General features: G+C 42.3%; 2 protein-coding genes across 3 annotated transcripts; both read left to right on the top strand.

The window, feature by feature from the left end:
* Positions 1–952: 952 nt before the first annotated feature.
* On the top strand, positions 953–5,188 carry LOC115665387 (protein DETOXIFICATION 18-like). The gene is made up of 7 exons (XM_056316937.1): positions 953–1,415; positions 2,927–3,471; positions 3,865–3,951; positions 4,060–4,116; positions 4,222–4,460; positions 4,567–4,685; positions 4,787–5,188. Exons 1-7 carry the CDS (start codon positions 1,128–1,130, stop codon positions 4,916–4,918), a joined length of 1,467 nt encoding a protein of 488 aa, XP_056172912.1. The 5' UTR covers positions 953–1,127; the 3' UTR covers positions 4,919–5,188.
* Positions 5,189–10,881: 5,693 nt separating this feature from the next.
* Positions 10,882–15,428, top strand: LOC115681189 (phytosulfokine receptor 2). Of its 2 annotated transcripts, none has more exons than XM_030605039.2 (2): positions 10,882–11,380; positions 11,523–15,428. In XM_030605039.2, the coding sequence occupies exon 2, from the start codon at positions 12,044–12,046 to the stop codon at positions 15,203–15,205; it is 3,162 nt and encodes a 1,053-aa protein (XP_030460899.1). In that variant the 5' UTR covers positions 10,882–11,380; positions 11,523–12,043; the 3' UTR covers positions 15,206–15,428. The 2 variants fall into 2 exon arrangements, with proteins under 2 accessions (XP_030460899.1, XP_030460898.1); XM_030605038.2 differs by having other exon boundaries at positions 11,466–15,428.
* The last annotated feature ends 1,190 nt before the right edge of the window (positions 15,429–16,618 follow it).

Here is a 16,618-nt window from a genome sequence, read left to right as displayed (position 1 = left end):
CTCATATCAATATCAAGTCCAAAAATTCTGAAATTAAAGTATGTAAAACTTCAAGATGTTTGGAGAAACTTTCAAGAAGGAAGTGTTTGGAAATTCGGATCACACAAGTCTCCATAAAAATAACAAAACGAAGGGATACAAAGGATCCGAAATAGGATTTTTCAAAACAAGAGTAAAAAAAATTAGTTTCAATTGGAAAACCACCAAACTTAAACCATAACCATATCCCAGGGACTGAAATTGAGGATGCTACACCTATTCTCGGAGATGAGCTCCTCCATTGCCGACCGCTTGCGTAGAGATTCTTCTCCGATGACCTGTTCTCGGAGACAAGCTCGACGAGCTTCCTTCTCCACGCGGAGATCTCCGACTCCTTGCGCACCACCTCGGCCTCCATCTCTTTCACCGTGATCTCATAAGTCCTCCATCTCCACCTCGCGGTCCGAAATCTGCTTCAGCTCGTTGACGATGACTTGGTCCGCCTGCTGAATCTCCTCATTGTTGTACAGGCTCTGGGCCAACTAAAGCTTAGGGTAGGCTGCCTTGATGGCGGTTGCCACCGCATCGGCGTGCTCGTGAGCGGGTCGTCCATGGCTGGCCGGTGATGCTCAATCCACGAAACGTCACCCATTACGCCTCAAAAGACAAAAAGAAAAGGGAAAAAATGGTGAGAGAAAAGAGAATAACGAAGGAGAGAGGAATAACTGAGGAGAGAGAAAAGGTATGAAAAGTGGGCCCCTTATAGCCATGTGTCCATTAGTGAATGATTCAATGCATATCCTACGTGGAGCGTGGAGTGTTGAATGCACCTTATATTTTCGAAAGACGAAAAACACAGCAAAATGAGAATATCGAGTAATTTCCATCTTTTTTATCTCTACACCCTCACTTGGACCGGGTCTACGATAGCCACATAGTTAAAGATCTCACGACAAAGTTTAATATGATTTCTTCCGTCGCCGTCTTCTTTAGACAAATTAAAGGGAGTACAAAAGAAACAGAGAAACGACAAGGAGATGAGTACTTGACCCACAACCCGAAACAAAGCTGGAGGTAGTGGTGGTCTGGTGCTGGTGGTGAATAAGAGAAGATAAGTACGTCCAATTCGCCGTCATCGAAAGGCAACAATGAGTTCAGATCATTCCTTGATCCTGCTTCAACCTGCTCATCATGAAGAAGAAGAAGAAGAAGAAGATCGCTCCATCATAAGGAGGCTCAAGTGGTGGCAAAGGGTGTTGGACATGGAAGAAGCCAAGAAGCAAGTGCTGTTCTCGATGCCCATGATCCTGACCAACCTTTTCTACTACGGGATCCCCTTGGCCTCTGTCATGTTCGCCGGCCACCTCGGCGAGCTCGAGCTCGCCGGTGCCACCCTTGCCAACTCCTGGGCCACCGTCACCGGCTTCGCCTTCATGGTAACCATCCAATATGGCAATTTTCTGCTCTCTTTATTCTCTTTAATATACATATACTAGCTGACATTAATGACTTTTTTCTGGTATAAGAAAAGAAATAAAGAAAAGGTATTCAACTTTTGTGTGTATAACCTCTTAACCTTGTCAAATTTCTTTGAGACCCATTAATTATTCCAAATGGCCTTAAAATATTAGGAAACGGAGAAAAACAGAAAAAGGAAAGGCATAAGATTCAGGATACACATATTATTGCACCTTGGTCTTGTACAGGAACTTATCTGACTGAAATAGGAAAGTATAACTCACGAGACAATCAAGTCAAGTGCTTGTGTTTGAACGATTAATACATGTCCTTGGAGTCCCATTTTGCTTCTATAGCTTCACCCTCTCTCATAATCACCATTTGAGTCCTGTGGATAGGAACTCGGTAGTAGACTTGATCATAGGCCCGGCAGCCGCTTAGCCCCTTTAGGCCCGAAAATCTATATAGGGTGGACTTGAAAAAGGGCATCCCACTAAAACGGTCGACCCTTATCCCGATACGGCTCGAACTAAGCGTAGCTCGACCGCCACTTAGTACACATTTCTTTAATATAGCCTCGGCAAATTTGGATGACAAAGTTTAGGCTGACCAAAAACCTGGTCCACAGCCTTTCACTTGAGCATGTCCACGCCTCTCGAGGAAGAGGCTTTCGCTTTCGCTCTATATCCGCATGAATTTCACTGGAGCAATAAGTAGAATTTAACAAGAGTTGAATAACATGAGGAACGAAAACTACCGTAGAACAAGGAATTAATTAGGCATGTAAGTGTTGCTTGTGCATGTACCTAGCCAACTTTCGCTTTCTTTTTCCACCTATTATAATCTTTGATTTTTATATTATTTCTCGGCGGCCAGATGAATGCGTATTCAAGCCGTTCTTTACTTCCTTCTAGTAATCTTTCCAGAAAGAGCAAGTTGTGTCTAGCCACTCACGCCCCCGTTGTTGCACTCACCCAGGACAAGAAAGTGTACCATCCACATTTCTCCAGAACATGATTTAACGGATATTAATGTTATTACTAAAGCTTTGATGAATTGTTTTGCACATAAACATTGCAGTGGCCCCATCGTCGGCTTTAGATTCCTCTGACAAAGTGTAGCCATTACATGGTATAATTTTCATTGCTCACAAGCTAAGAGTTCAACTTTGCATCGAGTAAATTGTTTGAGACTCGAACACGTGACAGTAATCACGTACCGAAGATCAATCCAGCTTGACCATTTGGAACTCGGGAACTATGATGTCAGTATGATAAAGTAGATTTCATAGATCGATAGCCGCAGATTGAAATAATAGAATACAGAGTAGACTGTGCAATGACATGGAAATTAAATGACTCCAATGTGTCGATGGACATACGAAGAATCAATCTGAGTTTTACTATGAAATTATTACTGTACATGCATGTGTCGATAGAGTTTCATGCAATTGTGTATACTTAGTTTTTTCATTCTCTTGTTTTGTTAGACCGGCTTGAGTGGAGCACTCGAAACTCTATGCGGACAAGGATTCGGCGCAAAGTTATATCGAATATTGGGAATTCATCTGCAAGCTTCCTGCATTGTATCATTGTTCTTCTCCACCCTAATCTCCGTATTTTGGTTCTTCACCGAGCCTGTATTGATCCTGCTTCATCAAGATTCACAAATTTCGAAAACAGCAGCTGTCTACATGAAATTCCTCATCCCAGGAATTTTCGCGTATGGGTTTCTGCAGAATATTCTGAGGTTCCTGCAGACGCAAAGTATTGTATTACCACTGGTGATTTTCTCAGTCGTTCCGTTTGTTATTCACATAGGCATTGCGTATGCCTTGGTCCACTGTACAGTGCTTGGTTTCGTGGGAGCTCCTTTGGCGGCTTCAATTTCTTTGTGGTTATCAGTTCTTGCGTTGGCCATTTACGTGACTTGTTCAAAGCAATGCAAGAATTCATGGGAAGGAATCTCGTTCGAGTCATTCAGCTACATCTTCACTAATTTGAGATTGGCCTTGCCTTCGGCCGCAATGGTTTGGTACGTGAGCTTCTTGAATTCTTATCTTGTCATTTATCATGTTGAACTCATCATCAATGCTTTACACTTCTAGTGACTTATCTGCCTACAGTTATTTGAAAAACTAGAAAGAAGTCAAAGCATGACTCTTTTCTCTCATAGATAATCTTCTGATGGTTTGTGTCACGTTGAGATCTAATTTTCAAGTTCACATTCTGCTGAAGGAGCAAGTGGAATGAATAGTTTGACCGTTCATTTCATCATCCTAATATGTCCTTAACATATTCGACAAGTTGATTCTAGGTATAGACAGGTTTGAAGAGGAGTTATCAATCAAAGACACCGGTTAAACAGGTGAAAATGTATGATATGCAAATTGATTTTCTTCCCTGATCTACTTAATTTCCTCATCAGCTTGGAATATTGGGCCTTCGAGATTCTGGTTTTCCTAGCAGGACTAATGAAGAACTCTGAAACAACTACTTCCTTGATTGCAATGTGGTAGGTACCTCTGTTGCGTATCTTGTAATGCTTCCGCATTTCTCGTCGCACAAAAATATTACTATCATTTTCAGTTCTCATGCCTGTTCTTTGCTTTGAAATTTTTAGTGTGAACACGGAAACTATTGCTTACATGATTACATACGGACTCAGTGCGGCGGCAAGGTTTGTACGCACACTTGTTGCCGTTCTTGTTGTCTTACATCCTCTGATGGCTTCTCTTTTTGAGTTTTATTTTTATTAATCTGCTAAAAGAGAAGGGTTGTGCAGCACAAGGGTGTCCAATGAATTGGGAGCAGGCAACGCTGGCCGAGCAAAGAACGCGATGGCCGTGACACTTAAGCTCTCTATCTTGCTAGCGGTAGCATTTGTACTGGCTTTAGCCTTTGGACACAACATTTGGGCAGGTCTATTCAGCGATAGCAGCTCAATCATAACCGAATTTGGCTCGATGACGCCCCTGCTTGCCATCTCCATCACACTTGATTCTGTCCAAGGGGTCTTATCTGGTACAACATTGCAGAATTTGAATGAAGGGCATATCACAAGCTCATTACAATTCGTTTTTATTCCTCTTTTAATCGCTGATGAGGAGCGAACTTTTTGTTGAGTCAGGGGTGGCTCGGGGATGCGGGTGGCAGCATCTGGCCGTGTATGTCAACTTGGCAACGTTTTTCTGCATCGGGGTTCCGATCGCAGTCCTTCTCGGGTTCGAGTTGAAGCTACATGTCAAGGTGAAAGCAACCTTACGATGAGCACTCCTCTGAATAGTGAATGGTCGTGCTTTGAAACTTCAGATTCATTAACTCAACTTCGTGTTCTGTTTCTTGCACAGGGTTTGTGGATAGGCCTAATCTGTGGTCTCTCCTCGCAAGCTGCCACACTTCTGGTGATCACACTCCGGACAGAGTGGACCAGATTGGATCTGTCAGTCGACATGGATAAGGAAGATCCTCGTATCACATAGTCAAACATATATGGCCTTGCAAATTTCCAAAACAGTCATTTGTCTTCTTCCCTTACATGATTAGAGCATCATGGCCTAGCAAACGGCATTTTGACTTGACTCGAACGTGTATGTTAGAAGTAGAGAAACCATTCGAAATCCATGCCCTATGGTTATGGGTATGGGTATCTGGTATGCAAAATATCTTGCTCAAGTTGACAGATTTTAATGGATTAGTGACAATAAAATGTCGAAGAAAAATAAAAAGACAGAACAAGGTATTAATGAGTATCGTATGTGATTTTTTTAAACCAAACGTAGAAATGATGTTCTACTCTCGCCTCAGAATTCTTCATAATTATCGCAAGTTAGAATATATTTCTCTTAATTTTAACACAAAAATCAAAAGGTCTTTTTCAGCAAATTGCAAAACCAAACTCCCACTTGGAATTTGAATTATATTACATCAATATTTCTAAGAACCACCGGGCCTGGTGGTCGGGCCTGGGCATGAAAGGCAGGTCCCTACTAGGCCTAATGACGGAGTAGAGAATGAGAAGAAAGTAACACTATACTGGGCCCGTGGCCCACCAACAATCATAAAATTTTAGTATACATATAAAAATGCATTCATAAATACATGTAGTTATACACGTATGTGCATATATCCATAAAGATACATCCATATATATAGACATTCACTGGAAGTTTGTGAGCTAAAGTGAAGCGGTTTATGGAATTAGATGTGCTCAAAACTGATGCATGTTGAGTCAGATTAGGATCACAGTATCTTTAGATACATTGATGCGGGCTGCCAAGAGAGAAAAAGCTCGAGCTATTATGAACGATTGTCCAATTTGGTTCTCAACTTAAATCAAACCTCACGACCCATTTTTTTTTCTCTAATTGACCATCGCTCGATACTTTTTTTTTAACTAGATTTACCGAGTAGAAGACCTCTTGTATGAACGATCGTCCAACTTGGTGCGCGACATGCGAGTGCATGGGTTATCATCATATTACTTTATTGACTCGTCCCGTTGCTTTGACCGCCCCTCATCGAGTCGGGCCGCACTTATCTATGTCGTTAGGTGACTCTAGTGAGAAAAGATTGATTGGAACTCCAAAAGGAATGAACGAAGTTAGAGGGTCAAAGTGCTAAAAAGAGAGAGAGCATGTCTAAGCATGTCCCTCGAAAGCGAGGGCTGATTCGAACAAAGGCTAGAAACCCACTCATACTTCACCCCCATAGTCCACCATGCATGATAACAAACGTGTTGAGGAGATGAAGTATATCATCTTTTCTTTTCCATCAAAAGCTGACTTACGAGAGAGAGAGAGAGAGAGAGGTTGCAACTTTGGACAGAACCCTAAAAAGATAAAGGCAAGAAAAAGCAAGAGAAGTCTTATCATTTATGGTGGGCTTTACGTGAAGGAGCTCCCATCAAGAATTGAAGGGTGAAATCTCCTTTGGTGTCTATGGAACCTTAGTGCACAAGTTTGGTTTTGAATCATGAGTCTTTTTCAACAATGGTGGCTTAAAGTGAAACCATTGCGTGGTGAATGCCATGCCAAATTACAATCGTTCCACCTTTGTCAAATCTACCACCCCCTCCCTTTGGATTTGCTTTTCACCATAAACATGCAAGTCGCAAACCATAAATAAAAGGGAGGAGACATCCCCCATCATAATTCCTTTGCTAGTAAAAAATTATCTTTTCGATATGTAATCATATCTCCATTAGTGACATGATCCGACAAAACAGAGGGATGCAATGTTAGGAAATCATGTTCTAACATAGTAATTTAGTGCGCAAAACAGTAAAGTCGCACTTAATGGTTCATTTAACTTTGTTGGTCATCTTAAATTCGAACGAACTGGCCCGTTCCATGTGAATCGGATCCTTGAAAGAGTATTTTGAGTGACTACATAAGATATGATCATTTAAGAACGAAATAAATCGGATGGATGAAACTTTGTGATGTCGTACAGGTACTTAACAGTACTAATAAAATTGAAAAAGTCAAAAGGGAGAAAAAAGGTAAGAGGAGGAAGTTGCTCCATAAGTGACCCTACGATCCGTACGATGACAAATGGCGCATGGTTTAAGTAAAGGGATTTTAATAGACCTCGGATGCCATTTCTCTCCTTTACCAATGAGATTCTGGATTCAAAATTCCACAAAGTGGAAAATGATACAAATTGAGAATCTTTTCTACTTACTAGGGTGTATATAATTCTCTAATATCCACCGATAGCATCTAAACCTAAAAAGTCGTAAGGGTTGGTCTAATGGCTGCTAGCTAAATTGACAATTCTGAAGCACAATCTTCAAGCTTCAACAGATTAGGTAATTGGCACAATCTTCGTTGCAACTAATGATCGTGATTGCAGCCTGCAATTCAATGCGTGCATCACCCAATTCTATGCTCGATGTTTGTGTGCATACGGAAAAATGAGACGAAAAGACAGGATAAAGAGTTCCGTTGACATTGCGTCGCTTAATCGTAACTCGTAAGTAACAAACATGAATCGGGACACTCAGCTGAAGAAATGACATCATTTCGACGTATATATCACTTGATTTATTTTGCTCAAAAGCCGTGTTATTGAAGGCTTCTTATACACTTTTAAAGCATACTTAATTGGGGGGAAATTTAAAAAGTTCAAAATCAATTGTACGAATATCAATTCATTTTACCAATGGGGTGATTGGTCGAGTGGTTGAGAGTTCCTGGCCTCAGACAGTTAAACTGATGAGGTCCCAGGTTCAACTCCCGCCGATCACATCTTGGGGGCTTACCCGGTGGCATTGGTTTCAATTCTAAACTTTTTTATTATGACTAATTTAATCTTAAACCTTTTGACAATTTGCTAATGCAATACTTTCAGCCAATTTTGGACATAAATAGCTAACATAGCAGTCTAGTCAGCATTGGTCGTCTTACATGGCACAATCGGGGCTTACGTGGATGATTTTTGCAATTTTTTTTAAAATTCTTTTTTTTCCTTCTTCCTCAGCCGATCACCGAGCCTCTGGCAAGGGTCGCTCTCGTCGACCCTCAACTGTAGCCAACGAAGGTTGTTGGCTATTGCCAAACCTCAACGATCGGCGGAGAAAGAAAGAAGAAAAAAGAAAAAAGAGAAAAAACTAAAGAGAAAGAAAAAAATTCAGATTTTTTTTTAAAAAAATTGCAACCAGTCATGTCAGCACCGGCAGTTGCAAGTGGGATACCCCACGTCCATGTCAGCGACTTCCCACAAATTGGCTAAAAAGCATTATATTGGCAAATCGTCAAAAAAATTTAGGACTAAATTGGCATCCGTACGATAAATTTACAACTTTTTTGATAATTTTCCACTTAAATTGGTAATAAATCGATTTTCAAAAAATAATTTTCGCACAACACCAAAATAGTCCATGCATCGAAAACTACCAAAAAATAAAATTTTAACCGATTATCCACAAAACCCTTTTCCCCCCAACCTCCAATTCCATCAATTTGTGCACATAAATCTGAGGAATTCACATTCCTTGTTTGAGATTTCCTCCTTCTTTTTCTTTTTCTTTTTCATGAGATTGTTGTGAGCAGCGAAGGAACGAAGAGTTGGGTTTAGGTGAGGGATCACGGGGAATTAGGTAACGAGTGGTTGACCCGACAACGGAGTGGCTGGGGGGGGGGGGGGGGGACTGTCAAACACATTTGCTTAGATCACGGCCGCGGGTAGCCCCGGCTGCCCCCCCTTTCCCCCCGTGACGTCCGCTCACCGCCGTCCGATTTTTCCTGTCCCACCGGCTGCTCCCGGTCAACAAATCTCCTGTCACCTCTTTGACTTGCCCTCCCCCTCGTTTTCTTCCCGCTTCCTAGGTTCCTGTTCCACCACTCTCGGCGCGGGCGCGCGTCCGCGGCACGCGCCACTCGAGCAAAGCAACTTGGGCGCATGCACAAGTAGCACGCACCTGCATGATGGGGGTGCAGATAGCACTCATTGCTCGCATCCCACGTTCAAGGTGTGCGTGGTCTTTTATTTTGTGAATCGATTTCGTGTGTGTGTGTGTGTGTGTGTGTTTCATCATGAGAAATTGCCAGCTGCTTGGATCGGGGGAGCGATTCTCCATGTGGCCTATTGATTGATATTTGGCACTATCCATAAGGTCGCGGATCGTCGGACGATGATCTTCCGACACTGATATCGATGACTTGACATGACGTTTTCTTTTCGAGCTTGAGTTGTCCTACGGCTGCGTTTGGTTCGGCTTTGTAAATGGACCTTGAAAAATGCAAATGCCTTTAGCTTAAAATTCATTGGGGAAATGTAAATTGCGTTTGATAAAAATCCCTTGTAAAGCTACTTTGGTTTAAATAATGTTTAGCAAATCTTTTTTTTTTGTTTTTGCAAAGGGCATTTGGGTTTAATTTTTCTTTTTTTTTTTTGTAAAAAAATCAAACCATTCATCGACTCCGAGCCCATTTGTCCATTTGTGCATTCATGCATGCCTCGATATTTGTTTTATTTCGGATTGGTTAAAGGATGAAATCACAATTATTACAATTTTTTTAGACTCGTATAAGATTTATGATAATCAACAGTCTATGATTGATCAGATTTGTTTGGACCTAGATCCATTTTAGATTAGTCGTTTAAGATGACCAAAGAAAGCCATCTTTACACATAGGCTAATACCCTAAAAAACCCCAAACTTTAAATTCAGCCTCAATTTTAGCCCGAACTCTCTTTTTTTATTTAATGAAAATCTCAACTTTAAGTGTAGTCCCAATTCTATCCCGAACTTCTTTTTGTCTAAAAAAACCACCAACTTTAGATTCAGTCCCAATTTCACCCCGAGTTAAAAAAAAAAAAACCATCAAGTTTCACTCGAGTCATAAATTTACCATCCAAGTAGCCCTTAGTTTTCTGATATGCCATATCATTTTCTTTTAGACAGAAAAGATCTCGAGATAGAATTGAGATTGAATTTAAAAATGACGGTTTTTTTTTATAAAAAAAAAGTTCCAAGTAGAATTAAAATTGCACTTAAAGTTTGAGATTATTTTAGGGTAGTACTGGAACTTTACACATGGCGACCATGTAACGAAGCCATCATGAACTATAACACAAACCCCTCCGGCCTCGTTGATTTTGTCTCCACACGCGCGTGAATGAAACGTGGACGAGCCAAGCCTCTGCTCTCTCTCTCTCTACTTGCAGAGAGCGCTGGCTAGTTAGACCGCACCAACCAAAGGCCATTTGTCCCGAAAACCCTCCTCCATAATCTCCTCTCAAAACCCCACCACTTTCTCACACTAATCACATCAACTCTTTTTCCCCACAAAGCGACGAAGACATGAAGACAAATGTAGGTATTGACAATCAGACCAGCCCCCAGGGGGTATGCGTGTGTGAAGCCAAGAAGGAAAAATTAGAATTTTAGCATGGAAATGGGTCCAAAGAAAAGTCAGCTCTTGCGTCTCCATTTCAAACTTCGTCGCTTAGAATCTCAGTGCCTACTTTATTTCTGGGAAAATGACATGTATAATCCCCAAATTTTGGCTGAGCGCAGCGTAGTTCATGAACTTTTAATATGATAATGCAATGTGGTCCCTGAACTTTAGCTCAACATGTAATATGATCCCTAAACATTTAATTTATTTACCGTGATCCTTAAACTTTTGGTATATATTCAATTTAGTCCATGGATCGTATGAAAATGTCTAATGTTTATTCTAGGACAACATTGAATATTTTCGTATAGTTTAGGGACTAACTTGAACGCGCATCAAAAGTTTAGTGACCACATTAAATAAATTAAAAATTTAAAGAGCACGTTGCACGTTAGGTCAGAGTTCGGGGACTATTTGTGTCATTATCTCTTTAATTTTTCCGATTCCTATGGAATCGAAAGAATTCGAGGGCGGTTCTTGCGCCGCACACATGCGCGTGTGTTTATATATGCTCTCGAAGCCGACCTAAAGGGATATGCAAACGCGATGATTCGAGCTAGAAGAAAGAAGAACGAGCTCACGAAGCTATAGTCCTCGTTGCTTTTAGTCCGGTTAAATATTTGGTTCTCAGCTAGGGAGAGCTTTCCTTATCTGTGCTTGCACTTGCGACCAACCCCGTCTCCGTTCTTTGTCCTCGCTCTGATTTTGAACCGCCATCGGCTTTGCTTTCCCCTTCCCCCCTTCCCCTTTTCCCTTTTCTTTATACGTCCGCCACCCCTATCCCTTCTTTTTCCTCGCGAGTGTTCGTTTGAAAAGAGGGAGAAAATGCTGCGGCGAGAGCGACGTCCCTGTTTGAATTGGCGACCAGGGAATTAGGACCCACGAATAGAAACGGAGAAAAGAGAGAGAGGAAAAGAAGGAAGAGAATTCGCTTACTGTCGTTGTTGGGTTCTGAGGGAACTCTTGCTTCACTCGCAAGTGACGGTAGCTGCGGTAGCAAATCTCAAAGGACCCTCTGATGGCGGTCCCTCTTCGCCGGTAAGATTTCTCACTTCTTTATGCGTGCTTCCTCAACTCTCTGTCTCTCTCTTTCTCACGCTCTCTTTGGTTTTGCTGCTTCAAGATTCATTTCTTTTTTGACCACCCGTCAACTGATCTTGGGATCTGATATCGAGTGGAGCGCCGTTTGATCGTTGTTGCTGGCTTGTTGCTTCGTTTGCAAGCGCCGTGTTCTTTGGCGCGGGTGGGTTTTCTGTCCCGTGGGTCTTTGTGTTTTGGGATGCGCGAGTTGGGGCGAGCTTTCTTCCACAGGGTTTTATTATTTTAACTGCGTTCCGAAGAGAGGTTTTAGCTTGCTTCCGGTGTGCTAATTTGCATTCAGTGCCATTGCTTCTTGGGCTCCTGAGGCACTTGCTGAGCACCCAAAAGAGAAAAAGAGCGAGTCCGGTGAGTTTGTTTTTCCATGGAGTGACATTTGAGCTTTTTACACATGCCCAGTTGAGCTCAGTCGCTTTTTGCTTCTTTCCTTGGTTCGAAGTCTGAGGATTCGTTTTCGGATGAGCATTGGCGGAAGCAGGTGATGCTCTCGCTGTTTCGTTTTGTCTGTGAGATGCTATTCGGCACGTGGATGTGCAAGTTTCTCCATAAGAGTTGATGGGAGTGTTGGCCTTGATTTGAGCTGAAGATCAAGATTCAATAATAATGGTGCTGAAGTTTTTTCCAGGGAGTTTCCAGAAATGGGTCTTCCTGGCCTTCTGTTTGTGTTCATTTCTGTGTCTGAAGACCCCAGCACAATCTTGTGATCCAAATGATCATTTGGCATTGAAGGAATTCGCCGGTAACCTCACTGGCGGGTTAATTATCGCTGCTTGGTCCAATGATCTTGTTTGCTGTGAGTGGGATGGTGTTTTCTGCGATTATTTAAGTAACTCATCAGCTTCCTTCAGAGTTACAAAGTTGATTCTGCCGGACCGAGGCCTCAAAGGCTTTGTTTCTCGCTCCTTGGGCCATTTGAGTGAGCTGAGATTGCTTGATCTCTCGCACAATTATCTCGAAGGTGATTTGCCTGCTGAATTGTCGCTCTTGAAGAAGTTGAAGTTTCTTGATTTGAGCCATAATATGTTGTCAGGACCAGCTTGGGGAGCATTATCTGGTCTTACATCCATCCAATCTTTGAATATTTCCAGCAATCAGTTCGATGGGGATTTGCTCGAGCTTGGGAATTATCCTAATCTTCTTGTGTTCAATATTAGCAACAATTCTTTCTCCGGAAGCTTCAATTATCAAGTGTGCGGTTCATCTAACAGTATCCGTGCCCTTGATTTATCGATGAACCATTTGGTGGGGGGTCTCGATGGCTTGGAGAAGTGCGGGCTGTCTCTTCAGCAACTACATCTGGATACTAATTCCCTTTCTGGCCATCTCCCAGAATCTTTGTATAGTATGTCGTCTCTGGTGCAACTCTCCATATCTGGGAACAACTTCTCTGGCTCATTGAGTGTGAGCTTAAGTAATCTTTCTAGCCTCAAAGCCTTGATTGTATGTGGAAATCTGTTTTCGGGCCCTTTTCCTAACGTTTTTGGGAACCTTAAGCAGTTAGAACAGTTAACTGCGCATTCAAATTCATTCTCAGGGCCACTTCCCCCGAGCCTGTCTCTCTGTCCAAACCTTCAAGTGCTTGATCTCCGGAACAATTCTCTTACTGGCCGAATTGATCTAAACTTCACCAGGTTGTCCCGTCTCTGTACAGTTGACCTAGCCTCCAATCATTTCTCTGGCCCTCTTCCAGATTCCTTGTCCAGTTGCCGTGAGCTGAAAATTTTAAGCCTTGCCAAGAATGGTTTCAGTGGAGACATCCCCGTAAGTTATGGGAAGCTCACATCCCTCTTGTTCCTCTCATTGTCAAACAACAGCATTGTTAACTTATCCGGTGCTTTGTCCGTGCTTCAGCAGTGCAAAAATCTGAGCACTCTTATCCTCACAAAGAACTTCCGTGGGGAGGAAATTCCTGGTAATGTGACGGGTTTCAATAGTCTGATGGTTTTAGCTCTTGGAAATTGCGCTCTCAGAGGTCAAGTCCCTGTGTGGGTATTGAGTTGCCCAAAGTTACAAGTTCTTGATTTGTCGTGGAATTATTTGGATGGAAGCATCCCTTTTTGGATGGGGAAGATGGAGAACTTGTTTTATTTGGATCTGTCAAACAACTCTCTCTGTGGGGAGATCCCCAAGAGTTTAACAGAGTTAAAGTGCCTCGTTTCTTCGAACTGTGCCTCGCCAAGTCTCACTGCTTCTGCCGGAATCCCTCTATATGTCAAGAGAAACCGGAGTGCAAATGGCTTACAATACAACCAGGTCTCGAGCTTTCCTCCCTCGATATTATTGAGCAACAACAGACTGAACGGGACTATATGGCCTGAAATTGGTCAGTTGAAGCAGCTTCATGTCTTGGATTTGAGCAGGAATAACATTACTGGAACGATTCCTTCTTCCATCTCAGGTATGGAGAATGTAGAAGTACTGGACTTATCCAATAACAATCTCTATGGATCCATCCCGGATTCACTCAAGGAGCTCACATTCCTCTCAAAGTTTAGTGTGGCCAATAATCACTTAACAGGTCGAGTTCCTACTGGGGGACAATTTGGGAGCTTTCCAAGCTCTAGTTTTGAAGGGAACCCTGGGCTTTGCGACGAAATAGATTCTACATGTGATGTAACTGATAATATGGGGATGAGGCCTAATATTACATCCGGGCCCCAGAATAAGTTCAGCCGTAGAAGCAGCATTCTTGTCGTAACAATCAGTGTCGCGATAGGGGTTTCACTACTGCTGGTTGCCATTTTACTAAAGATCTTGAGGAGGGACGTTAGCGATCATATAGATGACTTACATGAGGAACTAGGCAGGCCTCATAGGTTATCTGAAGCTCTTGAATCTTCCAAATTGGTGCTTTTTCCAATTTCAGACTGCAAAGATCTTACAGTTGTGGACTTATTAAAGTCAACGAGCAATTTTAGCCAAGCGAACATTATTGGTTGTGGTGGATTCGGTTTAGTTTACAAAGCGAACCTCCCGAACGGCACAAAAGCTGCAATCAAGAGGCTTTCTGGGGATTGCGGTCAGGTCGAACGCGAATTTCAGGCCGAAGTGGAGGCTTTATCAAGAGCTCAGCATAAGAACCTTGTTTCTCTCCAAGGTTATTGTCGCCATGGTAACGACAGGTTGCTGATATATTCATACATGGAGAATGGAAGTCTAGATTACTGGCTGCACGAGTGTAATGATGGAGGCTCTGTTCTTGCATGGGATATCAGGCTCAAGATAGCTCAAGGAGCTGCGCGGGGATTGGCATACCTGCACAAGGTTTGCGAACCAAATATTGTCCATCGAGATGTGAAATCCAGCAACATACTATTGGATGAGAAGTTCGAGGCTCATTTAGCTGATTTTGGCCTCTCGCGGCTGCTTCGTCCCTATGATACTCATGTGACTACAGATTTGGTTGGAACTTTAGGGTATATTCCTCCAGAGTATAGCCAGACATTGACAGCCACCTTCAGAGGCGATGTTTATAGTTTTGGCGTCGTTCTTCTCGAGCTTCTTACCAGTAGGAGGCCTGTGGAAGTTATCAAAGGCAAGAATTGTAGGGATCTGGTTTCTTGGGTGTTTCAGATGAAGTCTGAGAAGAGGGAGGAAGAGATCATTGACCCGTCGATATGGGTCAAGGATCATGAGAAGCAGGTACTGGAAGTGCTCAGTGTGGCGTGTAATTGCACTGACCGGGATCCCAGGAGGAGACCCTCAATTGAGCAGGTCGTGTCGTGGCTCGACAGGGCTGGTTTTGAGGGTTCTCCAGGATCCTGACTAGATCACCTCTCTTTGCAAACTGAAGAGGATTATCCATGGAGATTGTACATGTAAAGCTACAAAACTGTTCCTAGTTCCTGCAACGCTGGGATAATGTCGAGAGACCATGTCATCACAGCAGTCATAGGAAAAATCTTTGGCTATGCATACTGAAAGATCAAATCTTTTGTATCTTTAGGCTGTTTCGCCGTTTATATTCTATAAATAAGAAGTTTGTCCCGATATTCTTTTGCATCAGCATATGTTCGTGCACATGAAAAGTTAGTATCTGTGTATAAATTATTCAGATTAATTGTGCCTAGAATTTGACATGGCAGTCTGCATCGCATTGTGTCAATATTATCTATTCTCTGTATACTTGAATTTGTAAAGGGTCTAATATCATTTCTCCCGATCACTGCCGGAATTGTTGAACTGTCGATATGGGTCAAGGATCATGAGAAGCAGGTACTGGAAGTGCTCAGTGTGGCGTGTAATTGCACTGACCGGGATCCCAGGAGGAGACCCTCAATTGAGCAGGTCGTGTCGTGGCTCGACAGGGTTGGTTTTGAGGGTTCTCCAGGATCCTGACTAGATCACCTCTCTTTGCAAACTGAAGAGGATTATCCATGGAGATTGTACATGTAAAGCTACAAAACTGTTCCTAGTTCCTGCAACGCTGGGATAATGTCGAGAGACCATGTCATCACAGCAGTCATAGGAAAAATCTTTGGCTATGCATACTGAAAGATCAAATCTTTTGTATCTTTAGGCTGTTTCGCCGTTTATATTCTATAAATAAGAAGTTTGTCCTGATATTCTTTTGCATCAGCATATGTTCGTGCACATGAAAAGTTAGTATCTGTGTATAAATTATTCAGATTAATTGTGCCTAGAATTTGACATGGCAGTCTGCATCGCATTGTGTCAATATTATCTATTCTCTGTATACTTGAATTTGTAAAGGGTCTAATATCATTTCTCCCAATCACTGCCAGAATTGTTGAACTGTGAATACACTGAATATTATGTTTTATGAAGAAAATGAGCCTGTCCCTCATAATCTGAGGATTTTTATACCGCTAAAAGGAAAGGAACACTTTTTGGTGCAGGAGCAGAATCAAGGACACATCTCTTTTGAGTGTCCCTTCAGCTGAGTAATATTCAGACACCTATTGGAGAACTCTGAGCCTACATGGGCTATGCAAAACTCGAAAAGAAAACCTTTCTAAAAGGTGCTGCTGAAGTTGCCTTGGAACAGTGTCATTTCACTTCCTTTGGAAGGAGAGAAATGCTACTTTCCATGAAGGGGTTACTCCTTCAGTTGACAGGGTCATTGAGAATGTCTTTATTTGCAGTCCTGGTGCAAATGTCTCCCTTCATTAAGGATAAACAGCCAATGTTATCCGCTGCTGATGCAGAGGAGAAAAT

Source organism: Syzygium oleosum, unplaced genomic scaffold, assembly GCF_021117445.2.
Source record: "Syzygium oleosum isolate NSW1041296 unplaced genomic scaffold, Sole_v2.1 Sole_v2.13, whole genome shotgun sequence".
NCBI lineage: Eukaryota > Viridiplantae > Streptophyta > Magnoliopsida > Myrtales > Myrtaceae > Syzygium > Syzygium oleosum.
This window is presented reverse-complemented; position numbering and strand designations above follow the sequence as displayed.

Bases quoted from the DNA above. Each gene is read 5' to 3' on its own strand.
- LOC115665387 (XM_056316937.1), top strand. From the start codon at position 1,128: ATGAGTTCAGATCATTCCTTGATCCTGCTTCAACCTGCTCATCATGAA. The intron at 4,117-4,221 runs GTTTGTACGCAC...AGGGTTGTGCAG, and splicing joins GGACTCAGTGCGGCGGCAAG to CACAAGGGTGTCCAATGAAT. The intron at 4,461-4,566 runs GTACAACATTGC...TTGTTGAGTCAG, and splicing joins TGTCCAAGGGGTCTTATCTG to GGGTGGCTCGGGGATGCGGG.
- LOC115681189 (XM_030605039.2), top strand. From the start codon at position 12,044: ATGGTGCTGAAGTTTTTTCCAGGGAGTTTCCAGAAATGGGTCTTCCTG.